The 21,470-nt window shown below is 35.3% G+C and overlaps 1 protein-coding gene across 5 annotated transcripts in view; it reads right to left on the minus strand.

The window, feature by feature from the left end:
- The window catches only part of VPS13A (vacuolar protein sorting 13 homolog A), a 234,742-nt gene that overhangs the window by 27,653 nt on the left and 185,619 nt on the right, over positions 1–21,470 (minus strand). For all 5 annotated transcript variants that reach the window (XM_077906342.1, XM_077906335.1, XM_077906373.1 and 2 more), the window contains 12 exons: positions 20,984–21,130; positions 20,666–20,747; positions 19,717–19,786; positions 18,763–18,868; positions 10,955–11,068; positions 9,582–9,727; positions 8,284–8,365; positions 7,122–7,235; positions 6,189–6,264; positions 5,937–6,100; positions 5,361–5,406; positions 5,132–5,255 (listed from right to left, as the gene is read on the minus strand). In XM_077906342.1, the coding sequence (XP_077762468.1) occupies positions 5,132–5,255; positions 5,361–5,406; positions 5,937–6,100; positions 6,189–6,264; positions 7,122–7,235; positions 8,284–8,365; positions 9,582–9,727; positions 10,955–11,068; positions 18,763–18,868; positions 19,717–19,786; positions 20,666–20,747; positions 20,984–21,130 (1,271 nt within the window). The remainder of the gene's footprint in view (positions 1–5,131; positions 5,256–5,360; positions 5,407–5,936; positions 6,101–6,188; positions 6,265–7,121; positions 7,236–8,283; positions 8,366–9,581; positions 9,728–10,954; positions 11,069–18,762; positions 18,869–19,716; positions 19,787–20,665; positions 20,748–20,983; positions 21,131–21,470) is intronic.

Below are 21,470 nucleotides of genomic sequence, written 5' to 3' on the forward strand. Positions count from 1 at the left end.
GAGTCCCACATCACCACTCAAGTAGGGAAAGACCACTCAGTAGGGAAAATGTAGTCCTTTCAGCAAATGGGTGCTGGGACAGCTGGATTTGCACATGCAAAAGAGTAAGTATGGATCCAACCTCTCCAACCTGTCATTACATACAAAATTTAAAAATTAAAATGAATCAAAGACCTGAACATTTAAAAGAGCTAAAACTATAACTCAGTTTTAGATGTAAATTTTCATGACCTCAGGCTAAGTGATGCTTTCTTAGGTATGACAGCAAGAGCATAAGCACAAAGAAGATAAATCAGACTTCATCAAAAAGCACTAGCAGAAAAAGCTAAGACAATACACAAATAGGAGAAAATGGGATCTAGTTTCCAGTGTGTGTGTGTGTGTGTGTGTGTGTGTGTACACACACACACACAATATAAAGAACTCTTAAAATTCAACAATAAAAACAAAATCAGCCCAATTAAAAAACACAAAAGGATCTGGTAGACATTTAGCCAGGAAAGATACAGAAACGGCCAATAAGCAAAATGAAATGAATGCTCTGTATCATTAAGAAATGCAAATCAAAACCACAACATGATTTTACTTCATTCAATAGACTATTTTAAAAGATCAAAATGGAAAATAACTAGTATTAGAGAGGATGTGGAGAAATTGGAAACTTCTACATTGTTGGTGGGGATATAAATTAATGCAGCTGCTGCGGAAAACAGTTTGGCAATTCTTCAGAAAGTTAAACATGGAGGTTACAGAAATGACCAATTCCACTTCGAAAGAAAAACTGACAAGAACTGAAAGCATATGTTCACATAAAAACTTAAACATTGTTTTTAGCATCATTGTTCCTAACAAAAAGTAAAAACAACCTGAGTACCCATCAGCTAGTGAACACATAACCAAAGGTCATCTATTCATACAAAGGAATATTTAGCCATAAAAAGGAATGAAGGTCTCATTTATGCTACAACATGGATAAAACTTGAAAGCAGCATAATGCTAGGAGAGGCCAAACATCGTATGATTACATTTATTTGAAATGTTCAGAATAGGTAAATCTACAGACAGAAAGTAGAATAGTAGTTGCTTCCGGCTGAGAGGAAGAGACATGGTGAGTAACTGTTGACAAACACAAGGTTTTCTCTGGGGTGAAAATGTTTTGGAATTAGAAAAATGCTGACAGTTGTAGAATCCTGTGAATGCTAAAAACAACCAAAATGCACTTTAAAAGGCGATTTCTTAAGTATATGAGTTTTATCTCAATTTTAAATAGACTATATTAAGGTATATAAAGTAGCATTTAAGATTTCTGGGGTCTGTGGGAGGGAGGTAGATGAGTTGTGAAAGGACAACTCTAAGTATCTATGTGGTGCTAGAACTGTTTAGTATCCAGACTGGTGGATATGTGGACATACACAGGTGACAAAATTGTACAGGATGAGAGCATACAAACACCAATGAGTGCAAGTTAAAGTGAGGACATCTGAATAAATTCGATGGATTGCATCAATGTCAATATCCTGGTTGTGATATTGTACTAGGTTATGCAAAATGTTACTAGTCTAAGATCTAGTATGTGGCAATCTCAATGGTGGTTCCCGAAGAAATCAGGCTAGATCCCTGAACTTCTGAATGTCATTTTATATGGTAAAGTCTACGAGGATGTGATTAACCAAAGGATTCTGAAATGAGGTGATAATCCCGTGTTATCTGAGTGGGCCCTAAAAGTTACCACAAGTGTCCGTAGGAGAGATGCAGAGGGAGATGAGGCCTACAGAGCAGGTGATATGGAGAGGAGGGCAGAGCTTGGAGTTCTATGTGCCACAAGCCACTAGAAGCAGGAGGAAGCAAAGGGCAAATTCTACCCCTCTGAGGGATTATAAAGTCTTGTTGCCACCTTGCCTTCTGACTTCTGGCCTCTAGAACTCTAAGAGGATGAAATGTTAAGGGTGCAGGCCACCAAGTTCATGGTAATTTGTGACAACACCCAGAGGGGCACAACACACTGTACAAGGGATCTTTCCACATTATTTCCTCCAACTGCAGGTGAGTCTCCAATGATCTCAGTTAAAAAAAAAAAAAATCCAACCTACCACAGGTCAAGCAACATTCTAAGTGCTGTGGAAACAGACTAGAGATACTGCATTCACAGAACTAATTCTAGCAGGACAGATAAGCAAGGTAAAATATATGTGTATGAAATAGTGAAAAGAGCTAAAGAGAAAGGAAAATCACGAAAGGAAGGGAGATATGAAGTATCTGGGGCAGGGTAGGGGATACAATCAAATTTTAGGGTCATCATGAAAGACTTCACTGGGAAGATAGGTGATAAATAAAGAAGTGACACACATGACAGAAGAGTATTCTACGCAAAGCTAAGGAGTGGGTACAGTACCCCCATTTTAAGTTCCACATCTGTTTTTCAACTCAGAATACCCTCACATAAGATGAATGGGGAAGTAGGAATTTCCCTTTCCTCTTCAACAATAATATTAGCTGGGACTGTCTGTTTCTCAGCTTTGGGAACACCACGTTCTGGATTGTCCCCCTTACTTTAATGGTCATTTCCTTGCAGTCTCCACTGCTGGGTCCTCCTTATAGTTTCCCAACTTCCCAGTGTTAGATTCAAGTCCTTGGATCTATTTTTTTTTTCTCTTTTCTATTCTTATTCCCTAGGTAATCTCATTTAATCTCACTTTAACTTTGAACACTCTGTTATAGACTCACACATTTCAAATTTTTAATTCCAGCTGCACCTTCTAGAACTTCAGACTCCTGGACTCAGCAACTACTTAATGTCCCCATTTGGACATCCGAGAGAATTAATATACTCAGAACAAAACTTCTAATACACTCTTTCCCTAAATGGAATGACAATATGACATTTCCATCATTTCAGAAAAAACTTTAGAATTACCCATGATGATTTTCTTTAATATCTGATATCCAATTAATTAAGTTATCCTGTTATCACTAGATTCAAAATACATGTAGAATGTGACCCCATCTTACCATTGTCTAGCCTACACAGGTCTCCTCACCACCACCTCCCATCTTGATTATTCCAACAGTATCTTTTGTGTTCCCCTGTGTCTTTTCTGGTCCTCCTATGACTTGTTCTCAATATACACAGCAGCCAGCTCACATCATTCCTCTTGTCCAAAACCTTCCAATGTTTCTTGTCTCAAGATAAAGCTAAAGTCTTTATCATTGGCTTACCAGCCCATATGATCTGATTCCCTGCTCATTCTGCAATATCATCTCTTCCAACTCTCTTCTCCAACTCACTCTATTCTGGGGATCCTGGTCTTGCTATTCCTCAAACAGGCCTAGCATACTCCTGTATCAGGACTTTTACATGCTATTCCTACTGCCTGGAGTATTCTTTTCACATGTCTTACTCCCTTACTTCCTTCTGATCTCTTCTCAAATTTAATCTTACCAGTGAAGCTTCCCTCAACACCTTATATACAAAGATCATGACTTTCCTCCCCACCACTTTGGCTGTTCTCTCTTTCACTCCCTTTGATTTTTCTTCATAGCATCTTTTACCATTTAGCACATCACATATTTATCATTTTACCTATTTTCATTTATTGCTCTCCCAGGAGAATGTAAGCTATATGTGGATAGGAGCTTTGCTAATCATATCTGTTTCTAGTTCCTTGGTTAAAAAAGTGTCTAATTGATACATATCTATCTAGAATAAAAAGTGTATCATCTTCATAAATAATATATGAAAATGCTTAATACCAATTATTCACTTCTCAAATTGCAAGTTAGTATTTTGATTCAATATTGTTTTTACACAGTTCAATTAGATTTATTCAACCATTTATATTCTTATATTTAATTCTCATAATCGACTTCTCCTTTCTGGTTTTAATATCCTTCTTCACACAAGTACATCTTTAATAGTTGTTAGTCTTATTTTTATAAAAATGTTTTACTTTGCCCTTAATCCTTAAAGTAATGCAGCTCAGTACAGATTATAAAGTTTCAGAAAAACGGAAGGTTATTTTATCAACTCTGGGCATATACTAGTATAGCTCTCTCTCCATACCTTGAATTACTTACCTTTCATTGAGTTTTGTGCTTCTCTGATTACTACAATTCAACACATTCTATTTGTGACTCTAAAGTTACATGTAGAAGAGATGGAACCTTTTTTTCCTCCATCTTAATTCTAAATTATGAAACTAGTAATAGTAAGCAGTATGAAATATTGACTTAAGGGAAGCAGCTCATATGATGACATTACTACCTCTATAAAGCAGGAAACAAGAAATAGATTAGGGAAATGTCTACCCACCTAACTTTTCTAAGGTCTCATTAGCATGAATTTAATCAATTATTGTATGTGGTACAAGTCTCTAGAGCACAGATAATAATAATAATGCAACTATCAAATTTCAATCCTAAGCTAAATTTACCTTGGAGGAAAAGAGAGCATGCTTTAAAATTATTTGCACTGGGCAGCCTGGGTGGCTCAGCGGTTTAGTGCTGCCTTCGGCCCAGGGCATGATCCTCGAGACCGGGATCGAGCCCCACAACGGGTTCCCTGCATGGAGCCTACTTCTCCCTCTGCCTGTGTCTCTGTCTCTCTCTATCTCTGTTTCTCATGAATAAATAAAATCTTTAAGAAATAATATAAAATAAAATAAAATAATTTGCACAAATGAAGAAAAATAGAGGAAATGTAATAGTTTCATAACAAAGTAAGATCATTAAGGGAAGGGGAACAAAAGCTGAATTTGAATCAGGAATATAAATGCCATTCTTTATTTCTTAAAAAGGAGACAGATTATATTTGCTAATTCTGTAACTCATTCGCGCGTGCGTGTGTGTGTATAGCATTACATTATTATAATATACTTATAGTAAATAAGTTAAAGCTTGCTTAATTTGCCAAACTTTTCCTGTCAAGGTTGCTGGGAATGAATGACTAATAAAGGAGAACTCTATATAGTTGAAATGATACAAAGGCAACAACTTAAAAAGTAATTAGGAAAATCATATGCAACTTGCCATATTATAAGGTTCATTACTAAGGGCTTTGAGCCAAAGAGCTGATTTATTTTATTTCTTTCAGTTTAAGCACTTTACTCATTATCCTCCACCAAAGAGAATGTACCTTTTTATTCCCTGAAATGTACTGCTGGCCATGTCTATGATGCCTCCAGTTGGCCTTGCCACTGCTCCAACTAAACCTTTCCCAACACCTTTAAAGAAACCAGCTGCTCCTTCTTTTTGAGCTCCTAGAAAGAAAAGAAGACCAAGGTTAGGTAAGTAGATCAAGAATAAAAGTAGAATCAATTTGTGAAAGACCTGGTAATATGCACCACCCAAAGGAACATACTTGCCTTTGATTGGTTTTGTAACAATTCCTGTTATGCCACTTACAAAACCCTACAGGAAAAGCACAAGTGAAAATTTGTAAGACTTTCAACATAATGCTTTGAAGAACCAAGTCTGGCTTATAAAAAATTAGAGGAATTCTGCTTTCTAGATAGTGTAAGACTCTAGAAAGCACTGAAACAAATACATTTAGACATATATTGCCTAAGTATTTTAGTAAAACAGAATGCTTCAGAAGGCTACTGACATGTTTTATATTGGACACAACCCACTGCTCCTCCAACAGCTAAATAATACTTGAAGGAGTGCAAGTTAAATGTCTATTTTCTTATTCACAGAATGTGGCTTTAAAAGATATTCCAAGGGGCATCTGCATGGCTTAGTTGGTTAACTGTATGCCTTTGGTGCAAGTCCTGGGATCAAGCCCCACATCGGGTTCCCTGCTCAGTCGGGAGTTTGCTTATCTCTCTCCCTTTGCCCCTCCCTCCTGCTTGTACTCTCTCTCAAATAAATAAATAAAATCCTTAAAAAAAAAAAAAAGATATTCTCTGATGCATTCACAACCCTAGGAAATTTCTTACAGAAACTAAGCCTTTTCCTCCACGAGTGATGCCTTCTCTAAGACCAGCTGGTTGCTTATTCATTGCTTCTCTTCTCTTCTGTTGGTAGTCTTCATCCATAGTCATAGCTGCCACCCCTTTAGCCATAGCATTAGTGATTTTGGAGGCAGCACCAGCTAATCCACCTAGCAGAAACAATAATGATTTTTAGTAAAAGCAAAGGCATCATTACTTGCTAGCATAATCATACCTGGTATGCATTTTCTTTCTTACCGACAGCTCCACCAACCAGCGCCTTCAGTCCTAGCGCCATCCCCTCCACAAACTCTTCAGGACCCTGGATGGCTCCCTAAAGGGTCAAATAATAACAACAAAGGCTACATTATCTTTTAAAGGTGAACTAATTGATATAAATGAAGACAAAAATAATGACAAAAAATAAAAATACCCCAGAGGAAGTGAACCTAGCAAAAAAAATGCCCATTAACAAAATTCTCAGAGATATTTCATGACATTGAAAGTACAAAGAATAAGTTGATCCAAACTTAGGAACAGGACTATTTGCCAAAGTGTACAAAAGATGTTTGCTCTGTACTGTAAGCTATAGGATGAGAACATTAAGCACAAACTACTCTCGATAATTCTTGCAAAAGATGTAACAGCACTTTAATTCTTATTATTTTTTTATGTTTTAAATTATACTGTACAATATAAATAACAGTTTTACTTTTTCATTACCCTCTACATTTAAAAGTCAAGGTAGAAGAGTTTTAAATGTTTTAAAAGAAAATTTTAAGGGACACAAAACAATCATAATTTTTGCCACTGATTAAGATTGCTTTGCACAGTGTCTGCCTGCAGTTATTTTTACTGTCCCATACAACTGTGCAAAAAACAAGACTGCCTATCTATGGTGACCTTACTTCTATTATAGAGTGAAGTTTATCCACCTTTAATATTCCAACAGAATACTTAAAATTCAGTACATCTTAGTAAAGTGTTAAGTTTAAATTTTGAACAAAAAGGTAAAATTTCCCTCCAAATTTCTCAAAACCTCTTACCATCGTTTGCTACAAAAATTATATCTTTTTGTTGTATCTCCCAAAAGCTATTTATGCCTATGCTTCAAGTAAACAAATGGAATGCATTATTTATTCAAAAGTATTAGTGATATATTACACAGTGCAAGAGTTATTATTTTATTACCTGGTAAGGTTCATAAAAAAATGCTTCCACACCTTCAGAAAATTCTCTAATCAAGCCAAAGGGATTTCCCAAAACTTCAAGTCCAAGAATGAGTACATACATTTGCTTAATGGCCTAAAAATGAAATATGAACATTAATCATCAATCAGAAAAATTTTTTAATATTCAGTACACACATCCATGTTTTTTTTAGGCTAATATCCTTATTATCATTAATTTCAATTCCTACACCATATCACTCTATTCATCACTAGTTTTGTTTTTAAAAACTGATTTGGTGATAGAGTACTAGATATTTCTAATAACATGTTTCTATAACATGTTTACATAAAGCTTCAGAATATTCAAGATGTTTTCATTTTTATAACTATATGTGACAGTTGCTATTACCACCATCATTTTATAGAGTGGAGAAACATATAGGTCAAAATGATGCCCAGGGTCACACAGTAGATAAAGAGCAAAACTAGAATCCAAACCCAGACATCCTGAGTCAGGCATCATGATATGACCACTATACAACTGTAGTCTCAGAGGCTCTATAAGTTATATCATAAGATACTGGAGTCTTTCTGAAGGTGGAAAAAAATCCATTAAAATAACATATCTAGCTGATTTGACAACACAATCACATTAAAAATAGCCTGTTCAGGGCAGCCCTGGTGGCGCAGCAGTTTAGCGCCACCTGCAGCCCAGGGCGTGATCCTGGAGACCATGGATCGAGTCCCACGTCAGGTTCTCTGCATGGAGCCTGCTTCTCCCTCTGCCTGTGTCTGCTACTTCTCTCTCTCTCTCTCTCTCTCTCTGCATCTCTATGAATAAATAAATAAAATATTTTTTTTTAAAAAAAAAAGCCTGTTCACCAGTTACTAATAGTTTCCCTCGATACTATTTTTCTAAAGTAAGTTTGTTGAATTAGTTAATATTTTACTTAAAGATGTTTATCCAAGCCCACATTGATCCACAAAAGACTTGTGTCAGCGGCTAAAAAATAAAAGGGCAAAAAATTGAAAAGTTGGCAGGGCTCAATTTCTTTCTCAATTCTGAGAGGAAAAAAAAAGGTTTAAGATTTTGAAATGGCTATTTACTTCCTTGTCAATACATATACAGATAGAGTTTCACTATATCAATCTGTTCCTTTATAAAATAATCTCAGACAAACCTGTTTTGAATAGTGTCTTATTACTTCAGACTGTAGTTCAGAAGCTGTATGGAACTGATAGTTGAGTTCAAAAAATGCAAGCCTGAAAAACACATATAAGTATGTGTGTGGGTGTGTGTAGGAGAGGAAGAGGGAGAAAGGGGAAAAGAATGTTTTTAATATTAACAAATGGTTTCATATTTTTTTAGAATTTTTCTCTAAAGCTTTCCTTTCCGTACATTTCCCATGCCAATCAGAAAACTTGCTCTTTCACATATACCTCTGCACATGCTGGTCAAAGAACCCTCTAAGAATCTCATGAAAGCTATGGATCTTATCTTCAGAAAAGCCACCAATATATACATATTTGCACACTTTTAGGGGATTCAGAGACCTTCTGGATCCCACTGATGGACATGGACTGTATTTTTCAACTATCCCGTCACGGCCCACACAGAAGACGTCTGACACCCTGAGAATGGAACAGGCTGCTCAAGAATGGCCAGGCTTCAGCTGCTGCAGGTCCTGTCTGACTAGCTGACAGCTGAGGAACCAAGGTGGGTTTACTGCTAACCTATTCATAGCAAATACAGATCCAATGCTTGGGAAGCTCTGTCAGCCGATAGGACAGCAGCTGGATGAGAAATCTCATCCTATTCCCAAGGTCTTCAAATTTATGTTCTTTAATTTCACAGTTATCTAACTTCATCTAGACTTAGAGTTACATCCTACTGGACTCATTGCTCCTTACTACTGTTCTTAATAACATTTCTCAGTGCTACCTAAAAAGGTCATTCTCACCTGAAGTCTCCACTAAGACTTTTCAGTCTCTGGTCAGATACTCTAATAGCTTCCATTATGATTCACCTTAAATATATATATATATATATATACTATTCTTGGTTGTAACATTTTAGTGAATCCTTTCATCTCCCTTATCATGGCATTTACATTCATTTTGTTCTAGTCACATATGCTTTAAAGAATCTTGATCCTAGAAGCCTTGAAGCCACATGGTTTAAGCGGCATACCTTTGGTGTATACAGCTTCCTAGGAATCCCTCTCTAGGCCAGAAAGGCCTTAGATAATGCACAAACTTGTAGGCCTCTGTCCCTCTTTCTTAAGGAAGCTGTTTAATAATTATTCTGTTCATTAAAGGTGAAGGCTTTGCAGGTTAAATGTTACTTAAATTATATTCCATTTAACAGTAAAACCCGTATTTGTCTATGACCTCCAATGTCCTTTACATACTTTTTCAACTTGGAAAGTTTTCAGGTAAATGTAAAATGGACTTTTATAAATGTGAGTATTAAACATACTTAAAAACTACATCTTGGGCGTCTGTAAGAGTGGCACCGATACTCTTCAGCAAAAGATTTAAAGAATGAATAGCCACCAGTCCTTCATGTTTTTCTGAATCTTTGGCTTCTTCTCTGCCCGAACTCAGTGAAACACTTAAATGCAACTAAGGAGACAAAAGAGATAAAGATTTATAGCACTATCTTCAAAATGAGAATTTTAACTTTTAAAACTTAATCTTATTTTAAATTTACTACCCTAAGTAAGATTTCAGAGTTACCTCTATGTTGAAATTATTAAGTGAAAAATTAAAGGAATTTAAAATTGAATACAGCTCTTTTTAAATGTTAAATGCATGGGATCCCTGGGTGGCGCAGCGGTTTGGCGCCTGCCTTTGGCCTAGGGCGCGATCCTGGAGACCCAGGATCGATTCCCACGTCGGGCTCCCGGTGCATGGAGCCTGCTTCTCTCTGCCTGTGTCTCTGCCTCTCTTTCTCTCTCTGTGACTATCATAAATAAATAAAAATTAAAAAAAAAAAATAAATGTTAAATGCAGCAACATAAACTCATGTGGTATTTAGGTTCAATCCAATTATTTTGGTAAAGCTATGAAAATAATTTTTATACATTTTAAAATAATATTAATAATCTAGAAGGTGAAGTTGATGAAAATAACTAGTGTTTCAACTATTAGAATTAAGTTAGCGTGTTGAAACCAGTTAAACTTTCACACTTTTGTATCATATGCATATACATCATATATATATAATAATTTTCTACAAGTATTATGTAATTCAGAAACTGTTAACATATTTAATTCCATTCAGTCTTCGGTTCTTAAATCAAGTTTATGAATTAAAACCGACAGACTATAGTTAATAATATTCTAGTGCATTATCTTAAAGTTGTTAAGAGAGTAAATAAATCTTAGAAGTTCTCAAAAGAAAAAAAAATTTTTTTAACACTGTATGGTGATGGATGTGATTATAATCTGACTTACTGTGGTGATCATTTCACAATGTATACAAATATCAAATTATTACCTCATACATCAGAAACTAATGTATATATCAATTATACCTCAATAAACACCTATGCCATACATAAAATTTTTTAAAACTGTCATTAAATAGTTAACAGCACTAAGGTAACATGTTAGATCAAGATATAAACCTACAAACACATTTGTAGGTGGCTCCAGTGTTATTTTCATGTAGTGAAAAATTGTTATAAGTAAAAATTTCAAACAATTATTCCTTTTATTTTACTTTTTTACAGAATTTATATACTATTAGGGAATAGAATTTAAATGCTCATCTCCCCAAACAGATCAAGTTAATTTGCTACCACTGAGAGATCAAGGATAATAAAAATGACTTATATTTCCCCCTACCTTGATAGGAGATATATGGAAATATTCATAGAGACTAACTTGTGATGAATCTACTAATGAAGCTGTTTTATATTCTTCTTGGAAAGCTTCTATATCTTTATGAAAAAGTTCAACCTATAAAGAAACAAAAAGTATTACAAACTTAAGGGATCTATCTGGATGAGGCATTTAAGTCAATAGCTCTGACACTGCATAACACTCCCCTGTGACATCCATTATTCAACACAGTTCATGATTAAAAATATATTGCATGACAAGGAAACCTAACACCTACTGGTAAAGCTTTGTCCCTCAGTCACAAACTGATAAGCCTATCTTCCTTGTTTCCATCTAATTCATTAAAAAACACTAAGCTTTTCTTCTTGGGATTACCAAATTATCCCAATAAGGCTACTATAATCCAATCCATCAACACTTAGGAATATTTGTTTCTTTAAATATCATCATAGTCTATTTGTAGCTTTTTAGTAAATACTTCACTGACATCTACAAAGACCCATAATATAATAAAAAACGGGAAGGCACTGATAATGATGTTGCATGAAGTGATGATCATGGCTTTCATTTCTGATAATCATCATTAATTCTCTTTTTAAAATTTTATTTATTTTGAGAGAGAGAAAGCAAGCATGGGGGCGGGGGGAGGGACAGAGGAGTGGGAGAAGCATATTTCCCACTGAGCAAGGAGTGTGAGGCGGGGCTCAATCCTAGGACTCTGAGATCATGATCTGAGCTGAAGGCAGATGCCCAACTGAGCCACCTGGGTATCCCAACATTAATTCTCAAACACTCACAAATTTAAGTTACTTCTTTGTATTAAGAAATGGCTCCAACATACGCATTGTGCTCTATCATCAACAATATTAAGATGATGAGCTTATTAAAAGTATAGTATCTGGAAATTAATTTCTGGGATGACAGCGTGAAGGGCTCTTAAGACCAGTTCCCCAGTGACAATGGTGAAATTTATTTAAACAAATAAACATTTGAGGTGCCTCAGTGACTCAGCTGGTTAAGGGTCTGACTCTTGGTTTCAGCTCAGGTCATGACCTTGGGGTCATGGGATCAAGCCCTACATCAGGCACTATACTCAGTGGTTAGGTCTGCAGGGAGAGTATCCTCTCCCTGGCGGCACATGTTTTTTTCTCTAAAATAAATAAATCCTTAAAAAAATAAAAAGAAAGTATTTAAGGTCTCTATGAATGAACCTAATGGTATATGCAAATAAAGCATCTTTTCACAAAAATCTACAAAAATTTGGTTAAAAAAAGCAAATCTGTGGTATCTGAACAAGGATCACTCTCTTAGTTCCCCCTCCTAGTTCAACAAGCCTTCTTTAAACTCTAGACTACTACACTCAAGAACACAGAGCTCCCTCTCTGCCCAGTGTCCAGTTGGAATACTTACTTTCTAGGAGGCAAAGATATCAGCATTTCTCATCCTACCTCCAGTTACCAGCTGCTAATGCTACATTATGAGGGAGGTGGGTGCTTCCATCCTGCTACCAAGCCATTACTCGTGGAACAAAGGCTTTAACTGGGTATGAAACCAGTGAGAAAACTGAGTTCTGATCACTCTTATTCAACCCCCCAGTTCTGAATCTCTGGTTCAGGTATTTTTCTCTGGGTGACAAGGAAACCTTAAAATAACTCCTAATCTTTTCCCAAAGAAATTGCCTACAACTGCAAGAGAGTGTGAAGAAGTTCAAGCCTGAGCTTTAGGAAACAGTGAATGTCAAATAGAAAGGTAACAGAAGGAAAATCACTGATTCAATGAAGATACAAACTAAACTGTAGGCCTCTTAGTTTTTATGAATGAAATGGGGAAAGAGATAGTATTAGAGGGATTCTCCTGGGGTCATAATTAATATCAAAAACTGATCTCCAGATCAGTTCCTCTGAAAAAAGCCCAAGTTTGATTGGATTAGTTTGCAGAGCAATTTATGGCCTAAGGTGTTGTTGGGAAAAAACAAAATAAAAAAAAGCAATCAGCCAGCAATTAGTGAAGCCCAATAGCTGGGTGTGGTTATGAAAAGAAAAGACGTCCTCTTAGCTCCAAAACCAGTCATTCCAGGGTAAAGGGAAGTATCTCAAATCCTCACCTCTCTGAGGAGCAACACCAAAAGCTTAACAATGAAGGAAAAGTCAGGGGTATGGGTAAGATAGAAGTCAATAAATACTGCAGGTCACAAAATGAACAAATAAGCTTGTGAGAGAAAGGAACCATTAGCTGGGTTTTATAGCATGTCATCTAACATGTCCAGTCTGAACCAAAAATTATAAAATATGCAAAGACATAGGAATGTCAGACTTAGGACCCATACACTGGGGAAAAAGTACACAAAAGAAATCGCATATGAGATGTGATCAGAATGGATTAAAAGAAAAACATGGCCAAGTAACCACTGTGAATATGTTCAAGTAAAGAAGATCTTATTTAGAAAAGTAAATTATGACGACCATGTCTTATTAAATAGAATAATATATCAACATAGAGGGAGAAAAATTATCTATTAAAAAACCTGTTAGAAATTATGGAATTGAAGGGCTCCTGGATGGCTCAGTCCGTTAAGCATCTGCCTTTGGCTCAGGTCATGATTCCAAAGTCCTGGGATCAAGCCTTACATCAAGTTCTCTGCTCAGCAGAGAGCCGGCTTCTCCCTCTCTCTCTCTCTGCCTCTCCCTCAGCTCGTGCTTTCTCTCTCTCACTCTTTCAAATAATAAAATCTTAAAAAAAAAAAAAGAAATTATGGAATTAAAAACTGTAACAGGGGATCCCTGGGTGGCGCAGCGGTTTGGCGCCTGCCTTTGGCCCAGGGCGCGATCCTGGAGACCCGGGATCGAATCCCACGTTGGGCTCCCGGTGCATGGAGCCTGCTTCTCCCTCTGCCTATCTCTCTGCCTCTCTCTCTCTCTCTCTCTGTGACTATCATAAATAAATAAATAAAAATTAAAAAAAAAAGTAAAAAAAAAAAAACTAACAACTTTAAAAACTGTAACAGAAATGGAAGATTAACTAGAAGGACCTTACAGTGTATTTGAGCTGATAGAAGAAATATAAACACTTCATTATATCCTAAATTAAATTCACTATTTCATTAGTGAACGTGAAGATAGTGTTCTGAAGAACAGAGAAAAGAGAGTCAAGAAAAATGAAGTCTCAGAAATGTGGTACATCATTAAGCATACTAACATACACAATATGGGAGTATCAGAAGGAGAAAAGAGAGAAAAAGAAGAAAAAAACGTGAAGAAATAATACCTGAACACTTTCTAAATTCAGTGAAAAACAGTAAGCTACATATCTGGGAAGCTAAATGAACTCCTAGTTGGGACGCCTGGGTGGCTCAGCGGTTTAGCGCCACCTTCAGCCCAGGGCGTAATCCTGGAGTCCCGGGACGGAGTCTCAGGTCGGGCTCCCTGCACTGGAGCCTGCTTCTCCCTCTGCCTGTGTCTCTGCCTGCCTCTCTCTCTCTCTCTCTCTCTCACGAATAAATAAAATCTTAAAAAAAAAATGAACTGCTAGTACAGAAATGGAAAGAGGCTCACAATACCTATCGAACAAAATTGCTGAAAGTGAAAGACAAAGAGAAAATCTTCAAAACAAGAAGAGAAAATCAAGTTATTACATACAAGAAGACCTTGATAAGATTAATAGTTGGGGTGTCTGGGTGGCACAGTTGGTTAAATGTTCGACTCTGGTTTCAGCTCAGGTTGTGATCTCAGGGTCCTGAGACAGAGCCCCTATAGGGTCAGGATCTACACTCAGTGCAGAGTCTGCTTGAGTTTCTCCCTCCACCCCCTCCACAATCTGTGCACACATGCTCTAATAAATGAACCTTAAAAAAAAAGATTAATAGTTGACTTTCTAGCAGAAAGAAGGAGCCAAGAATACAGTAGGATAACATATACAAAGTACTCAAAGAAAACCACGTGCCAAGAAAGAATCCCAGTATGGCTACCTTTCAAAGTGAAGGGACATGAAGACATTTCCAGATAAACAAAAACTAAGAGAATTTATTGCTAACAGGTGTGCCTTACAAGAAATACTTTTTTTCTTTTCTTTGTTTAGATTATTTACTCATGAGAGAGAGAGAGAGAGAGAGAGAGAGAGAGGCAGAGACACAGGCAGAGGGAGAAGCAGGCTCCATGCAGGGAGCCCGACGTGGGACTCAATCCTGGGTCTTCAGGATCAGGCCCTGGGCTGAAGGTGGCACTAAACCACTGAGCCACCCATGCTGCCCACCTTACAAGAAATACTAATGGAAGTTCCTCAGGCTGAAAGCAAGTGACCCCACATGGTAATTGGAATCCAAATGAAAAAAAAAAAAATGAAATGGTAAAGACAATTATGTAAAATGGTAAAAGTATATAATCTTTTCTTCTTCTAACTAATTTAAGAGCAACTGACTATATATGAATAAAAAATACAGTGTTCACCTGTAATGACCACTATCCCATGAATATAAACACAAAGATCCTCAGCAAAATACTACTAGCTCAAATCCAGCAAAATATTAAAAATATTATACACATGATCAAGTGGGTTGTTTTAACATCCAATATAATAAAATTAAGAGAACAAAAACCACATGATCATCCAAACAGATGTATAAAAAGCATTTGACAAAATTCAACACATTTTCATGATAAAAAACACTTGACAAAGTGGGACTATTAGAGAACTCAACCTGATGAAGGTTATCTACAAAAAAAAAATCTACTGTTGATATCATAATTCATAGTAAAAGGCTGAAAGCTTTCCCTTTTAGAACAGAAACAAGGCAAGGATATCTGCTCTTGGCACTCTTATTCAATACTGTACTGTTGTATTAGAAGTTCTAGTGGGGCAATTAGGCAAGAAGAAGAAACAAAAGCCATCCAGAGTAGATCAGAAAGGAAGAAGTAATTCTCAGATGGCATGATCCTTACATACAGAAAATCCTACAGAATTTACAAAACATCTATTAGAGCTAATAAATGAGTTCAGTAAGGTTGCAGAATACAAGTCAGTATTAAAAAATCAATTATATTTCTATACATTTGCAATGAACAAACCAAAATGAGATTTAAAAAACAATTTTGGGGCAGCCCAGGTGGCTTAGCGGCTTAGTGCCACCTTTAGCCCAGGGCGTGATCCTGGAGACCCGGGATCGAGTCCCATGTCAGGCTCCCTGCATGTGTCTCTGCCCCACCTCTCCCTCTCTCTCTCTCTCTCTCTCTCTCTCTCTCTCTCATGAATAAATCTTAAAAAAAAAATCAATCTTAAAAAAAATTTAAAAACCCATTTTGCTCAGACTATAAACAAGAATAAAATATTCAATGATAAATTTAACAGAAGAGCCAATCTTATATTCTGAAAATTATTCAACAGTGCTGAAAGAAAATAAAAAGCTACATAAATGGAAGACATCCAATGTTTAAGGATCACAAGACTTAATAATGTTAAGATGTCAGAACCCCAAAACTGGTATGTAGATTCAACATAATACCAGTCAAGCCCCTAGATGACTTCACCAAAGAAGTTTTCAAGCTCAATCTAAATTCATACAGAATTACAAAGGGACCCAAAATAGTCAAAACAATCTTAAGATTGAAGTAGAAAAAAAAAAAAAAAAAAGACTGATGTAGGAGGATTCATACTTAATTTCAAAACTTACTACACAAAACAACAATAATCAGGACAGTGCAGTATTGGTAAAAAGATGGACTTCTAGATTAATGGAATAAAATTGTATGTTAATGGTCAACTGATTTTTGACCAGGGTACCAAGACCATTAATGAAGAGGGAATAGGGATCCCTGGGTGGCGCAGCGGTTTAGCGCCTGCCTTTGGCCCAGGGCGCGATCCTGGAGACCCGGGATCGAATCCCACATCGGGCTCCCGGTGCATGGAGCCTGCTTCTCCCTCTGCCTATGTCTCTGCCTCTCTCTTTCTCTCTCTGTGACTATCATAAATAAATAAAAAAAAAAAATTAAAAAAAAAAAAAAAAAAATGAAGAGGGAATAGTCTTTCACCAAATAGTACTGGGACAATTAGCCAAATGCAAAAGACTCATGTTGGACCCTTACCTCACACCATATATAAAAATTAACTCAAAATGGATGAAAAACCTGATTATAAAAAAAATTCTCAAAAGATAGGGCTAAATCTTCATAACCTTCACAACCTTAGATCTGGCAAAAGACTCTCAAAGATGACAACAAAAACATAAGCAATAAACAGAACTTGGATTTCATTAACATTAAAATTTTGTGCTTCAAAAGACATCCTGGAAGTAAAACACAACACACAGAATGAGAGAATATTTGCAAATCATGTACCTGATTGCAATACATGGGACTTGTATTAAGAATGTATTGTTACAATTCAAAAAAAAAGGGGAGACAACCTATTTAACAACAGGCAAAAGATCTGAAGACATTTATCTATAGAAAGTATGTAAATGATCAAACAACACATCAAAAAAATGTTCAACATCATTACTCAGGGTACATACAAATCAAAATCACAATGATATACTACTTCACAACCACTATGAGGGCTAGAATCCAAAGGACAGATAATAACAAGTGTTGATTAAGAAGTGCTGAAATTAGAATCATACATTTGTAAGATTTTAACTTCATAAATATTCATAGCAATGATAATAGACAAAATGTGGAAGCAACTCAAACATCCCTGATGAATGGATAAACAAAATGTGGCATATCCACAGAGTACTGGATATATATATGAAATACATGCACAACAGAATATTAGTTGGTCGTAAAAATGAATGAATTACTAATAACATGCTACAGCCTGAATGAATAAACTTTGTAAACTTGATGCTAAGAAGCCCATTAAAAAAAAACTAAATAGCATATGATTCCATTAATATGAAATATCTAGAACAACAATAAATCCTACAGACAAAGTATATTAGTGATTGTATGGGACTGGCACAGTTTCTTTTTTGGGTTGATGAAAATGTTCTGGAATGAGACAGTAATGATGGTTGTACAATTCTGTGAATACATTAAAAACCAGTGCACTATATACTCTGGATGATTAAAAATGTATGATTTGTGAACTGTACCCCAATAAACTGTTTTAAAGATTGTATTTATTTATTTATTCATGAGAGACACAGAGAGAGAGAGGCAGAGACATAAGCAGAGGGAAAAGCAGGCTCTCCACAGGAAGCCTGATATGGGACTCGATCCCAGGACCCCGGGATCACGACCTGAGCCAAAGGCAGATGCTCAACCACTGACTACTCAGGCATCACAATATATTGCTTAAAAAAAAAAAAAAAGGCATTATTTGCCCTTATCTTATTCATGTAATTTGTCTTGTCTTCAGAATTTTTTTGAGGACAGCTGAAAAAGAGATCCTATCTGATCTACCCTACCAATCACTGTGATTTCAGTCTTTCCATCAGTCACAAATAGATACTACCTTTAATTTTTATCCCTTCTCTCATTGAATATTGTCATACCCAAATTGCTAAGTTATTATCAAAAGTAATCCAGGAAAATAAAATAGGGAAAAATAGTTAAGTGAACATGACTACTTTCTCCTCACTATTGGCCTAAAACCTTTCCTATTGGCTAACTCAACTTCAAAAGGCTATTTTAACTTTCATCTATAATCTGAAAATGTAATTTCTACCAATTTACCCACCATAGCAGCATAAGAAAAATTTTTAAACTTTATTTTTAAGACAGATCAAAACCATTTTAATACCGTTAAAAATTTATAATTGTTTTCGTCCTCCTCCTTCCCCAACTCTTCCCCGTCAATGCTATCATTTTAAGTCTTACCTCATTTTTTTCACTCACTTCAGCTTCTGTCATAAGTTCTGCTAAAGCATAAACAAACCCAAGATCTAATCTGAGATCCATTTCTTGGATCAACACTTTGAAGTACCTATAATATAAAACAGAAAACATTTAAAAATCATATAAAATAGAAAACCATTAAAAACCTAAGTGCATTAGGAAAATCAGATGAGGAAAAAGAAAAACATTAGATAACTATCAGAATATTGAAATTCAGGATTTTCTAGATTAACAAATAAAAAAAAGTCATGGCACAACTGTTCATAATAATTAGCACCAAACTCAAAATGTGAAAATGCCTAACAGAGAAAACTGGCAAGTAAACTCTGCTATACAGTCATGCAGCAGAATATTATACATTAGTAATAATAAACTGTAGCTACATCAGTAAAAATAATATATTTTAGTAAAAAGTTGAATGAAAAAATCCAGTCCTAAAACTGTATGTTCACTTAAACAACAACAACAAAAATTTATTAGAGGAAAAGAAAGGAAAACTAAGAAGCATAATGTTTAGGTACATCTATACAATAAAACTATATTTTAAAAAGAAAGGGATGAAAATAGTACTTATTGGTAGTTGATAGGGTGGAGAAAATAAGAAATGGGAGTAATGCATCAATGGATGTTTCTGTCAATATTCTATTTCTTAGACTGGTGACAATTTTAAAATATTTTTTTCTTGTTTCTAAAACAATTTGCAGTTAATTACAGAAAAATGAGACAACAATAAATAAAGTAATAAGATACAGTTAATATCTAAGTATATTTCATTCAAAGACTTCTGACTCTTCAGGATTATAAAATAGATTTTCCTAATGATCTTTATAATATTTTATACACTTAAACCTTTGACTCATCTGAAATACATTTTTAAAGAGTATAATTAATTCACATACATTAAATAAAGACACAGAAATACATTAAGACACTTACTTAATACGTGATATCTGGGAATGCCCAGCAGATCTCATGACAATACTGACATCTGTAAAGGGCTTTGGAGCTAAATAAATAAATAAATAAATAAATAAATAAATAAATAAGATTACTCCCATGATGCTTTAAGCAAAAGATAAGCATTTTCTTGCAATTTAATACACATAACAATGGAGAACTAAATAATTTACTAAATCACAGGTATCAATTAAAATTACTATTTGTAAGATTGATTGTAGTCTTAATTTCAGACCCCAGGATTTTTTAAAAATTATTTGTGATCACTTTAAGGACAACTAATCCTTTAAATTAGTGATTTTAAAGTAGAAGTATGCATTAGAATCACCAGGGAAGCACTGTGAAAACACAGATTCCAGGGTCTTGTCCTGGACTTCCAGGTGGAGGGGCTTAGGCATGTACAAAGGTCAAAAGCTTCCAAGCAGATTATCAATACTGCCTTAGCGCAGAGCCAGTGGTGTGGAGGTGGGAGGTGGAAAGCAAGGGGAGGAGAAGGGAAGGAGAAAGTGAGGGGCAGAGGGATAGTGAGAAAGAAGGTATGTGAAGGAGAAGAGGAGGATGGAAAAATGGACTTGTCATTACACTCATCTGGAGAATACGGGACAATTTCTATCTTTTGTCAAATTCTATATGAATTTGACTTTCTTCACAACTTATTCAAAGGTCCAGGTGGCTTTTAAATCAGGGATTTACAAATCAGTAATATTTCTAAATATTTAAATATGTATTTCTAATTATTTTTTTCCTCAGAATTCAGTCAACATGTTGTTGACTTTAGTTGAGTACTTGTTCCTTTTACAAGAGGTTTAGTTTTTTATGATCCCACAGAAACTAGACTTGAGAATAGTTTCATTTCATATTTTTATAGTACAATAAACCATAGAGCTGATACAAACATTTTTACAGTGATCTAAAAATACAAACAAACCTGAATCCATGGTGACTGACTTGGGAGGTTTAATTGGATAAAACACAAATGGAAATATAGCACCTTGAATCTGGTTTTGGATCTAAGAAAATAAAAAACAGGTCAGTATATCATTATGTTATAGTACCTGACTAGAAAAACAGGATTTACTAGTAAGTAGAAGGAAACAAGCTGCCTAGTTTAGTTTAACACTGAAACTGAAGTACTAGGTAAGAAAGATCATGGAAAAAAAAAAAAAAAAAAGAAAGAAAGATCATGGAAACACATTTGGTTTATTGCTATGTTCTTTATGAATGTAGTGTATCTTTTCAGACTCACCTGTATTCTGTAAATTTGAATTCTAAATGATGACTGATGTGCAGATGTGCTATATTCTACTTTTAATGCTGGAAGATAATTTCTTCGTATAGCTATTACATGTGGTTGCAGAATTTTCATATTAGTACCACTAGGTGTGAAGCGAACCTGAAAAATATACCACCGAAAACGCACTGAATTTCTCTGTATTCATAATTGATTAAAATTAGGAATATGTACCCAAAACTTTAAAGATAACATTAGTTAAAACAATAGGCTAAATAGTTAGATTGGATTTTACAATCTGACTAGTTTTAGATCAGATCTTTCCAATACGATTCACAAAAATATTCATATACTTATAGCTTAGTTGCATCACTTTTTATATAATATACTAAAAAATATATAAAGTGACAAAAGAAAAAATAATTTAAAAAGCAAAATAAAACAACATATTGGCTTCTTGTTAACTAAGGAATAGATCATTAGCATCTTAAGAGAAAACGGA

Source organism: Canis aureus, chromosome 1 (assembly GCF_053574225.1).
Source record: "Canis aureus isolate CA01 chromosome 1, VMU_Caureus_v.1.0, whole genome shotgun sequence".
In the NCBI taxonomy this organism is placed as follows: domain Eukaryota; kingdom Metazoa; phylum Chordata; class Mammalia; order Carnivora; family Canidae; genus Canis; species Canis aureus.